Genomic DNA, 12,354 nt, shown 5'->3' with positions numbered 1-12,354 from the left:
AGAAAGTACCATCCAAAAGAAACACTGGCGAGGCCATTAGCCAGTTTTAAAATATTCCCTGTGAATAGCACACTAAGAATCAGAGTGTATCAGTCTACAGACAGATTCAGTCCTCTTCTAGGAATGGCAGCACCTTTATCTTTTTTTATTACTCACATTGTACTCTTTTAAGGGCAGCTTCATCAAGGTGTTAGAATATGTAATCTCTTTTATGTTTTCATTTGCCGTAAAAGCTGAGCTACCACACCTTCTTTATTCACATTAAGTACAGGAAGCTGGACTGAGAGAATCTGTGGCTCACCCTAAAGTATGGGGCAGCTAGGATATTGGAACCCCAAATGCCCACTTCCTTGGAGATGGTGTAGACATTTAACTCCAGTTGTAATTCTACTTGCCCTTCTATTTTCCTTTTTTTTTAAAAATGAGAGTATTATATAAATATATTCTTACTGTAAATCTATTAACCAGGTCACCAAGGCAAAGAATGGTATAAAACAAGGAGTATTACTGTTTTGAGTAATATAATGGCCTAAAAATCATAAAAGATCTTTCAAATGAAAAAAACAAAAAATTAGATAAAATGTATATCTTCTAAGTGTATTGTTGGGCTGCCCCCAAATAAAACCCGTGAAGCACAAGACAACGTAAAAGCTTGGCATGCAAGGTAAGCAAAAAGACAAATTTATCCTGAGGGCTTCTACCAAACCTTGGAGACCCCAATTTCTATTGTCATGTCCATGGTTCTGCTATGGAGAATCTCATCAAAGGCTCCATACCACAAATGATGATGACAGAGGCTAGCCCTCAGTGTAATAGTGAAGTAGAGATAAACATGCAAAGCAAAATGCCTTGACAAGGCCACTTGCATATCTAAAATCGAACACTGGATGGTGACGGGAGGGAAAATCTCTTGTGAGAATTTATAACTCCAAGCTAGCCTTTCCATGATTTTATGGTCTAAATTCATGCTTCCTCTGTGATTCAAAAACTCCTCAAAGAGAAATTTAAATTTAAAGTGTTTTTTAGATTGATAGGGCATCCATGGGACTGAAAAGTATAAAAGCCACCTGGCTAGCATGCTAAAGCAGGTGAAAGAAGGGAACTGAGCATCTCTTAATTCCTTATTTGGACTTTATTATCTTCCCGATTTGAGACTAGGCCTTTACCTCCATTCTCCTCAGCTGGTTGTCCAAAGTACACATTTCCTCTGGTTTTGTATCCCCAGAGAATAAACCTCTAGGCTCCCCCAAAATAGGAAGGGGGTGACACCACTGACTGATCTTTAATCAGACTTTCAAAAGCCTTGCCCATTCCACCCCTCCAACAACACACATACTTGCACACTTCCTTCCGTAGAATGTGGGAACTTTCTGGAGTTCTACATGACAAATCACCTTGTTTCTCTTCAGCCCCCACACCTTCTTTCCTGCCAAAACTTTGGCATAATTTCATTCTGCAAAGTTACTTTACCTTTCTCCATTCACTTTCTAAACCACATATTATGATTGAGGTTACAGATGGCTCCTCGTTTACTTGAAGGTGAGTTTATTGTGCTGCTTGTTCTCTGGAATAGTTTTATAAAAGAAATCTAATTGGACATTATTTTTTTCTTATTGTTTCACATCTTCCTTGCTGGTTTTGAAGTAATTTTAGAGAAAAGATGAAGTAGAGATGTCTTTGCTTCACTATCGTAAAATAGTAAAAAAAAAAAAAAAAAAAAAAAAAAAAAATGGAGACCCAGTCCACTACTTTAAAAGTATATGTTTTCCAAAAGATAAACACTAGAAATCTTCTAATATTGGTGTCCAATTAGAGAAAATTCAAGTAGATTACCTGCCTAGTCTAAGGGACTGTGAAGTCTCCAGCTAGAATCCATTTAAATTGAAATCCAGGGCAGCCTGGGTGGCTCAGCAGTTTAGTGCCACCTTCAGCCCAGGGTGTGATCCTGGAGACCGAGGATCGAGTCCCACATTGGGCTCCCTGCATGGAGCCTGCTTCTCCCTCTGCCTGTGTCTCTGCCTCTCTCTCCCTCTGCGTCTCTCATGAATAAATAAATAAAATCTTTAAAAAAATTTTTTTTAAAAAACCAACCATTAGGCTATACTAGTATCAAAGTTTCAAGATCTAGGCCACCATACAGAGTAAAGTCATGTACCACACAAAGGTGCCATTTTTAAAGAAGTTAATTCCTAGAGATATTGCTGACCTAGATGTGTTATAACAATTTTTCAGTAGAAAGTAGTCTTATAATTACAAGATCATATTATTACAATAATTTTCTGATATATGGAAGTAAAATGTTTTAAGGAGGTGGTCCCTTCTCTTAATTTACATAGTCACTATCTAGCTTCACAGAAGTCCTGAATGAAATTAACTTGCCAATCAAATTCACATCTATAAATATTCTGAGAGGGACATCATTTCTGAGTGTAATTGTCATAAAATGAAGTGACCCAAAATTCCTATGTCAAAGCCCTAATCCCACATATTGCTATATTTGAAGATAATTAAAACCAAGAGAAACAGTTTGTTTTTAGGTGGTAAGGCCAGCAACACATTTTACCATCCTATCTTAGGGGTATATCGACTCTCCAGCCCTATTTCATAATTTAGTTCTGTGGGGATCTTGATTGTCTTTTCCTTCGATGAGATAGCATACTAGTCCATTACATTAATGACATCACTCTGAATGGATCAAGTGAGAAAGAAGTAGCAACTACTTTAGACATTTTGGTAAGAGGGTAAAAAATACATTTGAAAAAATTCAGAGGCCTTCTACCTCAGGGAAAATTTCTAGAAGTTCAGTGGTATAGGGCACATGAAGATATCCCTTCTATCAAAGAATATGATTTTGCATCTGGCCCCTCCTAGTGGGTCTTTTTCGATTTTGGAGGCAACATATTACTTATTCAAGTGTGTTAGACCATCTTATTTACTAAGAGATTCAAAACGCTGTTAATTTTAAGCAGGTCCCAGAATGAGAAAAACCTCTATAACAATTCAGGCTACTGCACATACTGTTCTGCCTCTTGGGCCATATGATCCAGCAGATCCAATGCCACTCAAGTATCGGTAACAGACAGGAACACTGATTGCAGCCTTTAGAGGCTTCTATAAGTAACTGCAGGACAGGTCCTAGGATTTTGGAGCCAAGCCCTGCCATCTACTGCAGATAACCATTCTCCTTGAAAAACAGCTTCTAGTCTGATACTGTGCCTTAGTAGAGATTGAAGGCTTAATCATGGGCCACCAAATTATCATGCAACCCATATGCCTTCATAAACTGGATGTTACTTAATCCACCAAGCCACAACGTAAGTCATCATCAAATGGAAAATGGTATATAGATGATTTAGCCCACACAGGCCCTGATGGCATAAGTAAGTTTATATGAATAAGTGGGAAAATGTCCATGGTCTTCGCTTCTGCTTCAGCACCTGCTCTCTCCCAGTCTGTACCTATGGCCTCATGGAGAGTTCCCTACAATCAATTGATGGAAGAAGAGAAGAATCCAGCCTAGTTTACTGATGGTTCTGCATAATATCTAGGCACAATCCCAAAATGGACAGCTATAGCACTATAGCCCCTTTCTGAGATAAAGAGAAATCTTCCTAGTGTATAGAATGTAAAGCAGTATATTTGGTTGTTCACTTTGCTTGGAAGGAGAAATGGCCAGATATGTGATTACACACAGATTCACGGCCTGAGGCCAATGGTTTTGCTCTATGGTCAGGGTCTTGGAAAGAACACGACTGGAAAGTTGGTGACAAGGAAATCTGTGGAAGGGTTATCTAAACAGACCTCTGTTTTTTGGGGGAAACAATGTGATCAAATTTGAGTTCCATGTGAATGCTCATCAAAGAGTGACTTCAGGAGAGGAATATATTAATAGTCAAATGGATAGGATGATCTGTTCTATGGATACTAGTCACCTTAGTCATCCCTCTTTATCCAGTTACTCCTGTCATCATCAAATGGATTCATGAACAAAGTAGTCATCATGACAGGAATGGAGGTTATTCACAGGCTCAGCAATACGGACTTCCACTCACCAGTGTCAACCTGACTATGGTAATCATTGAGTGCCCAATACGCCAGCAGCAGGAAGCAACACTAAGTCCTCAATATGGCACCACTCCCCAGAGTGGTGAGCTGGCTAAATGGTGGTTAGTTGATTACACTGTACCATTTCCATCATAGGATGGGTAATGTTTTATTCTTACTGAAATATATATTTATCCTGGATATGTATTTCCTTCCCTGCAGACAATACTTCTGCCAGAACTACCATCCATGAACTTACAGAATGCCTTGTCCATAGTCATGGTATACCACTCAGCATTGCTTCTGATACAGGAACTCACTTCACAACAAATAAAAGTGCTGCAGTGGGCCCATCCTCGTGGAATTCACTAGCCTTACTATGTCTCCCACAATCCTGAAGCAGCTGGCTTGAAAGAGTGCTAGGAAGGTCTTGTAGACTCAATTACAATATCATTCAGGTGACAATACCTTGCAGGGCTGAGACAAAGTTTAACAGAAGGCTGTATAGGCTCTAAATCAGCACCTGATTTTTGGTACCATTTCCCCCCTAGGCAGGATTTATAGGTCCAGGAATCAAGGGGAGGGAATGAATAGGAGTGGCATAACTCACTATAACCTCTGGTGACTCACTGGTAAAATGTTTGCTTCCTGTCTCCTGCAATCTTATGTTCTGCTGCCCTATACGTCTTTGTTCCAAAGGAAGCAATGCTTCCACTAAGAGACAAGATTCTATTGACCTGGAAGTTAAGACTGCCACCTAGCCATGGTAAACTCCTCACAGCTTGAATCAACAGATAAAACAGGGAGTTCTTGTGCTGGCTGGGATAGATTACTGGTCCTGACCAATAGATAAAGACACTTAATTCTAAATACGCCTTTTAGAAAAAACTATAAAGCCAGCATAATGCAGTTAGTTCCAAAAGGTCTGATTTTGCTACAAAAATCCCTTTAACAACAAAGTGGTTAGATTTAAGAGTAAGACACTTCTTAACAAGCCTCATTTGATTGGTACCTGGATTATGAATGAAACAGAAAAGTAAGCAGTCTGATGAGTCTCTGCTTTTCAGAGATTTCAAGATGTCACACCTTGGCATTGATAATTAAAAGCACTTCTACTTTAATCCAGATGCCTACTTGCAATGTCTTCCAGGAGTTTAAATAATACCTTTCTATGTGTATTATAAGAAGGCATAGTAAGGACGTATATAACAATTATATTTAAGTCATAATTATTAAGATTACTCTATTTATTCAATTATCCTTAATTCATTTAATGAATATTAAAGGAGCACCTAAAAATGCAATGTATACTGTTGGGTCTAATCATAGATATAGTCTTCATTCCTTGGATCACGTCCAACATATGTTTGGAACATAAGCATTGAAATATGCAAATGACTGAGAAGAGACACCTGCTTCCATTGCATTAGTCCTTAGACACACAAGCTGGTTATGGTTAAAAAATGGTAAAAAGAAAATGGTATAATATCAATATTACCTAACACCAAAAACTCAAATACTGATAAATATAAATAATTTGATCCAATAATATCCTAATTATTCAAATATAAAATAAGCAATAGCTTATAAGAATAACATAATTTTAAGTTATATTGTAACAGAAAAACTGTTTCAAAATTCTCTTACCTCTTGTTTGTACCCCCTTTCCACAGGGTTCACTAGAGCCCATTATCCCCTGCCTGACAGACTCTGGAACCAAGATACAAGGGCTCCATTTCTGTGGCTTCCACCTGTGATTACAAAGAACAGCAGACTAAAAATTTTACCATGGCAAATGTACAAAAGAAATACACTAAATAAATGAATTTGAAATCCAAAAGCACAAAAACACTAATTCAATAAAAACAGATTTAAAACCAATGTCATACGATGGATCCCTGGGATGCAGTTGGGAGGATAGTAGTCTACTCTACCCTAGATTGATGGTTAATGCAATATTTCTATTTTTTAAAATGTGGACATTTTCCATAAAAGCTATATTCTATAGAGCAAAGGGGCAGTAAAAATCTTTAAAAGCAGAGATTAAATCTAGGTTTACCCTCCTCTGAGCTTAAAACTATCTAAAAAAGTAGGAGGAGGAGGAAGAGGAAGAAAAGGAAGAAAAAGAAAAATCCCTCTGTCCGACACATTGGTGCTTTAGAGAATCAAGGCTTGAACATCTGAAAGTTTGGGGTGCAAACCGTCACACTCGATCTGCTTCAAGACATTTTTGTAAGATGTTTTCTAAGACTTTAGGGTGACTCAGAAATTTCAAAAGTCATAAGGGAAGGCGGAGTTGAAGGGACCTATCTTATGTGATAGCTCGCCTCATGGAAGAGGAATGGATCCACTTCTGATGAATTGTCAATATTTCTCTTCCTCAAAGAAAATATTTTCTAAGGAAGTCTTGTGGATTTTCACTGTTTTCCTTCCTCAGGTATAAAAACTTCCTATTTTATGACCCACAGGACAGAGTGACTTGTATCCTTAAACCCATCCCTTGAGAATGTACCAGAAAACCCAAACCGTAAGTGTAACCACAGATTCTGCTCCTTCCTTAGTATATTTTCACACTTTTTCATATGAGCCAATACCTCTGATAGAAATGCTACTTCAAAAAAAATGAAACAGAAACATGAAGCAAAAATATTATTGACCAGTTTTGCAAATGAAATAATTGATATATATAGATCCCTAGAATTTTTTCATCTTGCAAAGCTGGTTAATTATATATGTAAAATCATTGACCTCACTCAAGTGGCCTCTATATTGGGACTAGTTGAGAAATTCTAGAGAAATTGAGAAACAGCTAAACATAAAAACTTATCATTTAAAGAAATCACCCCTTAATTTTAAATAACTGTAAATTTACTTTGTATATGCATAGATTCATTGAGTATAATTCCAAAATACAGAAATTGAAATGGCAAGGGGTTTTAGTCCAATTTTTCAATAGGATGAATCACTCATTCAGATATCTTAAGTTTACTGAGGCTTTCTACATCAAAATGAGACTATGGAGCTCAGTGTTGTTTAGTATGCTCCATAAACTGAAATAGAATGAATTTTAGTACTCTCATTAAACACAGTTTTGGAATGATAAACTTGGGCTCAGAGTGGTTAAGTGAAATGTATGAAATTCCATAACTCAGCAGGCCAGTTTTCCCTCCTAAAACCCTGGATGTTCAGCTATAGACTCTTGGCCCCACCATCAATTCTATGTAAGGATACATCACCATACTGTCTTCCCTTTTGCTTATTAATTAAATGTGTTCAGAGATGCTCAAATTCACAGAAAAATTTCTACAGACATTTTGATTCTGTTTTAACTTGTGAAACATGTGAATATGTCACCTTAATGGAGTCAAAAAGAAGAATCAGAAGATAATGATAAAGGTCTTACCTACCTAACACATCAATGAGGAGGGATGCAAAAACTAAATTGGAACCATGGTGCTTAAAATTCAAGGGTGTTTTACTAAAAAGCAGAGAATCATGCTGATAACCTGTATGCATATTAAACTAGGCATCAAGAGAAATGATACAATGATACAATCCAGACACATCATAAGTGGTTTCTGGGGAAAATTGTAGGAGGTCAATGATGGAAACATGTTCAAACATGAGTGGCTAAAATGAAGTGCAACCAGAAAGTAAAGAGAGTGGACCATAGAAAGGAAAAAAAAAAATCTCACTAATAACTTCTAGGATTTTTCTCTGATTATAATAGCCCTGGATTGATAAAAATGTCTAATAACATTTGATTTGGCTATTTCTTTCAATTGGCTACTTTCCCCAAGAGCTCTCTGATGGGCTCAGAAGTTTCAATATTTATATCTGATCCAAAAGGATGAATATTGACAGTGTTTCCACAGCACCCCTGTGGTTAATGAAGGAAAACTGGTGGTCTGGGCATGTTCCCAGTGTTTATACGTCCTCTTTAAACTGGCTGTTAGATACATACAATGAGAATAAAAGATAATAAAATTGATGGTAATTTAGACTCTTCAGTGACACTCCATTTAATGTGAGGAGTCTTCTTTAAAAAAAAAAAAAGAGAGAGAGCGAGAAGGAGAGAAAAGGAAAAAGAAAAATAACTTTGTTTTCCTGAACAAATTAGCCCTTGAATTTTATAGCTTTAAGATAATAGTTTCTCAAATAATCAGGAGAAACACTAGGCATTTTTGCTACGGCATTTTTAAGTGTGCTGATTACTATGTGAGTTTTAAGACAATTTTTTGTTGTTGTTTTTTTTTTCTTTATTTATAAATCAGTAAAACTCAGCAGTGAGTGAATTCAATCCAGATGTACTTTAAAGCAATGCTTCAATCCAACATTAAAAGAATGGACATTAATGACTAATCACACAGATCTCAGGCATTGCTTTTATAAATAATAATAACCAACTTGTCAAGAGGGAAGATAAACGTAACATACATATTTTAAAAGTCATTTTCTTTTTTTTTAAATTTTATCCACAGGTCAAACTTTTTTTTTTTCTAAGTAGATTTTTTTTTTTAAATGTACACATGACAAAAATTAAGAACCAATATTTTTGGAATAAAAGTAAATAATTATTTTAAAAGTACATATTTGTTCTTAGTTCTTGATTAAAGGCTTTAAGATGAAACCAACAGAATAAGGTAAATTATATGTGTTTGTTTTCCAGGTAAAGACTTTATGCTGAATCTCTTTGGATCCTAATCCTTAAAATTGATTGCCTCGGTGCCAGAACTCCAGCAGTTCACTTAAAATCAAAACAAATTTCTTTCTTTTTTTTTTTTTCTGTTAATTAAGCTTTCATATTCTTTACTCCCTCAAAATATATTCAAAATAAGAGGGGAAAATATTGAGGTATTAAAGATAAACATTATCTCATCTTACCTCTCACTAAAAATCATAAACTACACAAAGAAAATAGGTCATGATTTATACAAAAAAATAATAATAATAATTAGTTTAAAAGGTAACTAAGGGGCACCTGGGTGGCTCAGAGGTTGAGTGAGTGCCTTCAGTTCAGGGCATAGTCCTGGAGTCCAGAGTCCAGGGACTGGGTCCCACATTGGGCTCCCTGCAGGGAGCCTACTTCTCCCTCTGCCTGTGTCTCTGCCTCTCTCTGTGTGTCTCTCATGAGTAAATAAATAAAATCTTTAAAAATTTTTAAAAATAAAAGGTAACTAATTACCGATACATGGGGCATAGTGAAATATCTTCACACTCTCGCTCTTCAAATAAAGTATCTGGGCATTCTTGACCTCCGTTGGCTGCTTCCTGGATGATAATCCTGTATCGAGACTGTTTTACTGTGGCATTTCCTAAAGTAAAGGAAAAATACAATTATAGTGCACGTCTGTGTGGATGCAGGGGGAAATCCAGGGTTAGTCACAGGAAGGAAGGAAGGAAGGAAGGAAGGAAGGAAGGAAGGAAGGAAGGAAGGAAGGAAACAAACGAACGAACGAACGAATGAAGAATATGTGTTAAGGCTACTTAGGGAACAAAAATAACAAGCAAAGACCAGGAGTTAATACTTCATATTATACTCAATCTTACTCCCATGAGATAGTTAACACTTAATAATTGTGATTTCAAAATTTGTCGTAATATGCAAAGATTGTCTTATTATGCTTTAAATTAATCAGAATTTATAGAGTTACATAGCATAATCTGAGGAACCCCAGAAATCCTCTTTGATCTCAAAACAATAGCTCAAGGGCTTAGAGTTTTACTAGGAAGAATTCCTTCCCTCCAGCAAGGCCCTTCCCTCTATGGGTGACTCTTTACAGTGCAACTACTCATTAAAATTAAGACATTAGGAATTTATTTATTTATGGATATTGGTTTCTTATACTTCTTATTCCTCATAACCTGAAACCATATTATATAGTTGAATTTAGGGAAAAGGCATGAAAATTATAACAGAACAAAATATTGTCTACTTTCTGGTTTGGCTGAAAAGGAGAAGCATTAATAGGCACCTCAATAAAGATAGCCAATGTTCAGTTTAATGTGCTGGGGCACTCATCTCATAATCTTTGGATACCTTCTGAATCAATAACAACAATAAAAGCCAATCACAGTTACAACTATTTCAATTACCATGTGGAACTTTGCACTAGATATAAATACACAAATTCTTGAACTTAAAATTAAAAAGAAAGAGAAGGAGACACACAGAAATACAATAAGTTTAAGACATCAATAGAGCAAGAAGACATCAACAGTGTGCAGTGTTATGAGAATATAGAAGAAAGAGTAATCATCTTTGTTTCTGGAAACCAGACAGTTCCTGGAGGAGGCAGATTTTATTCTGGGACTTGAAATCTTAATTGAAAAAAAAAAAAAGGCTGAAGTCATTTTGGGCCAAGGAAAGTTTGAGAAAAAGCTCTGCTGAGACATAAATGAGTGCATAGAATTCACAGGGAAAGACATGTAGCTGCATTCAGATGAAAACTGTGTGCATTTGACTTCTGAGTGTGTACAAGCTGGGGGAGGGTTACAAAGAATGAAGAGAAGGGGTGATGTAGGAGAAAATAGAATTAATTGGTAGGTTTGGGACAGATAAGGGACTTAAACATATTAAGAGGAAACTTCAACTTCTAGAAAACCAGTAAACTAAGTGGAGTGTGACAAAAGGAAAAAAAAAAAAGACTTTTCATTAAAATTATATATTCACATGTTTTGTTTTTAAATCATTAGTACAAAGACTTACAGTGAGAAACAATTGACCCACAACCCATTCCCTGCCCTCCTTCCAGAACAACTCAAAATCTATATGGTTCTTCTGTGGTTATCTCCAAATCTATACATAATAAGCTTATGCCATTGCTTCTTGATTCATTAATTTTAGACATCATTTATTGACTTTCTGCTATAATTGATGGTACTTTACTTTGCACCACCTTTCAATTGTCTATAATTGTATCACCATTTTTATGCCTCTAAGGGTTATTTTAAAGACTTTAAATAGCTCATTTTTTTCCCCAGTCCCACTCCTCACTCCTGCCCTCTGTCAGACCAGCCACCACCATCCTAAAGAGTCTTTATGGGTAGATGAGCTTCCTCTTCTCTTGCCACCCATATTCCTGATAAGTTAGGTCATGGCTTCCTGTGCTGCGTCACCACTTTCTCTGCTCTTTAGTCTTGTCTATTAAGTTTTTCATAAATGAGTTTAGATCTTTCATCCACTGATGGTCCTCTCTATTTTTTTTTAACAAGGAGTTTTACAATTTACTTTTACAATTCATTTCCATTATTTTAATAAGATTATGGGAAGAAGAGGAAACCAAATACTTACATATTTCATGAGCTTGAACTCTAAGTTAAGCAGATGTTTCTTTTCCATTTACTTATAGATCTATCCCCCTGCTTTTTAAAAATCTGCTGTCTATTCAGGTAACTGTTCATGGGAGGACTGTATCAGTGACTCCCTTGTCCATTGGCTTCTGGTTGGGTTTGGCCAATAAAAGGATAAGACAAACAATATAAGGATATAAGATAAGAAGAGAGAAAGATAAGGGAATTTATTCCACCAGATTTCATCTAGATCACCTCGGTTTGTTCTCTACCTCAACCAAAAGCCATGGCTTCTATGGAGTGGGCCTCTCCTGCAGCTATAGTCCTACTATTTGTTCTCACTTCTATCAAATTTCAGATTCCTAAATATCACTAGTCCAGGTACTGAACCACCCATTAGTAGCTTAAGTAACACTTCCCAGTCTTTTGTAAGTAACTCCTTCATTAAAATTTCCCCAGTTGTCTCATTTGAATGGACCACCTGTTTCCTGCCAGGACATGCTAATAAAATCAAAGGAGATATATATATGATAGGGAAGAATTGTATAATTGGCCCTTTTCTAAAAGTACTTAAGGTCCTGTGAGAAGTATAAAATAGAAAGTTAAAAAGGAAAAAGAAAAAAGTATAATTAAGACAGTTATGGTAAAAAGCTGAGAATTTTCCCTCTAAGTTCAGAAACAAGTCAAAAATGCTCACTTGTCACTTTAATTCAACATAGCATTGGAAATTTTAGTCACAGAAATTAGGCAAGATAAAGAAATAAAAGCTTTCAAACTGAAAGGACAGCAGATGACATGATACCGCAAATAGAAAATCCTAAAGATTCCACCAAAAAACTATTAGAACTAATAAATGAATTCAGTACAGTTGCAGGACACAAAATTAACATGCAGCAATTAGTTGTGTTTTTATACACGAACAGCCAACTATCAGAAAGGAAAAAAAATTAAGAAAACAATCCCAGTTACAACTTCATCAAAAATAATAAAATACCTAGGAATAAAATTAGCCAGGGA

At 36.1% G+C, this 12,354-nt stretch overlaps 1 protein-coding gene across 1 annotated transcript in view; it reads right to left on the bottom strand.

The window, feature by feature from the left end:
* The window catches only part of THSD7B (thrombospondin type 1 domain containing 7B), a 735,307-nt gene that overhangs the window by 349,475 nt on the left and 373,478 nt on the right, over nucleotides 1–12,354 (bottom strand). The window contains exons 10-11 of the mRNA XM_025430666.3: nucleotides 9,230–9,359; nucleotides 5,692–5,795 (exon numbers count right to left, since the gene is read on the bottom strand). Coding sequence (XP_025286451.1) covers nucleotides 5,692–5,795; nucleotides 9,230–9,359 — 234 coding nt within the window. The remainder of the gene's footprint in view (nucleotides 1–5,691; nucleotides 5,796–9,229; nucleotides 9,360–12,354) is intronic.

This window comes from Canis lupus, chromosome 19 (assembly GCF_003254725.2).
Source record: "Canis lupus dingo isolate Sandy chromosome 19, ASM325472v2, whole genome shotgun sequence".
Taxonomy (NCBI): Eukaryota; Metazoa; Chordata; class Mammalia; order Carnivora; family Canidae; genus Canis; species Canis lupus.
This window is presented reverse-complemented; position numbering and strand designations above follow the sequence as displayed.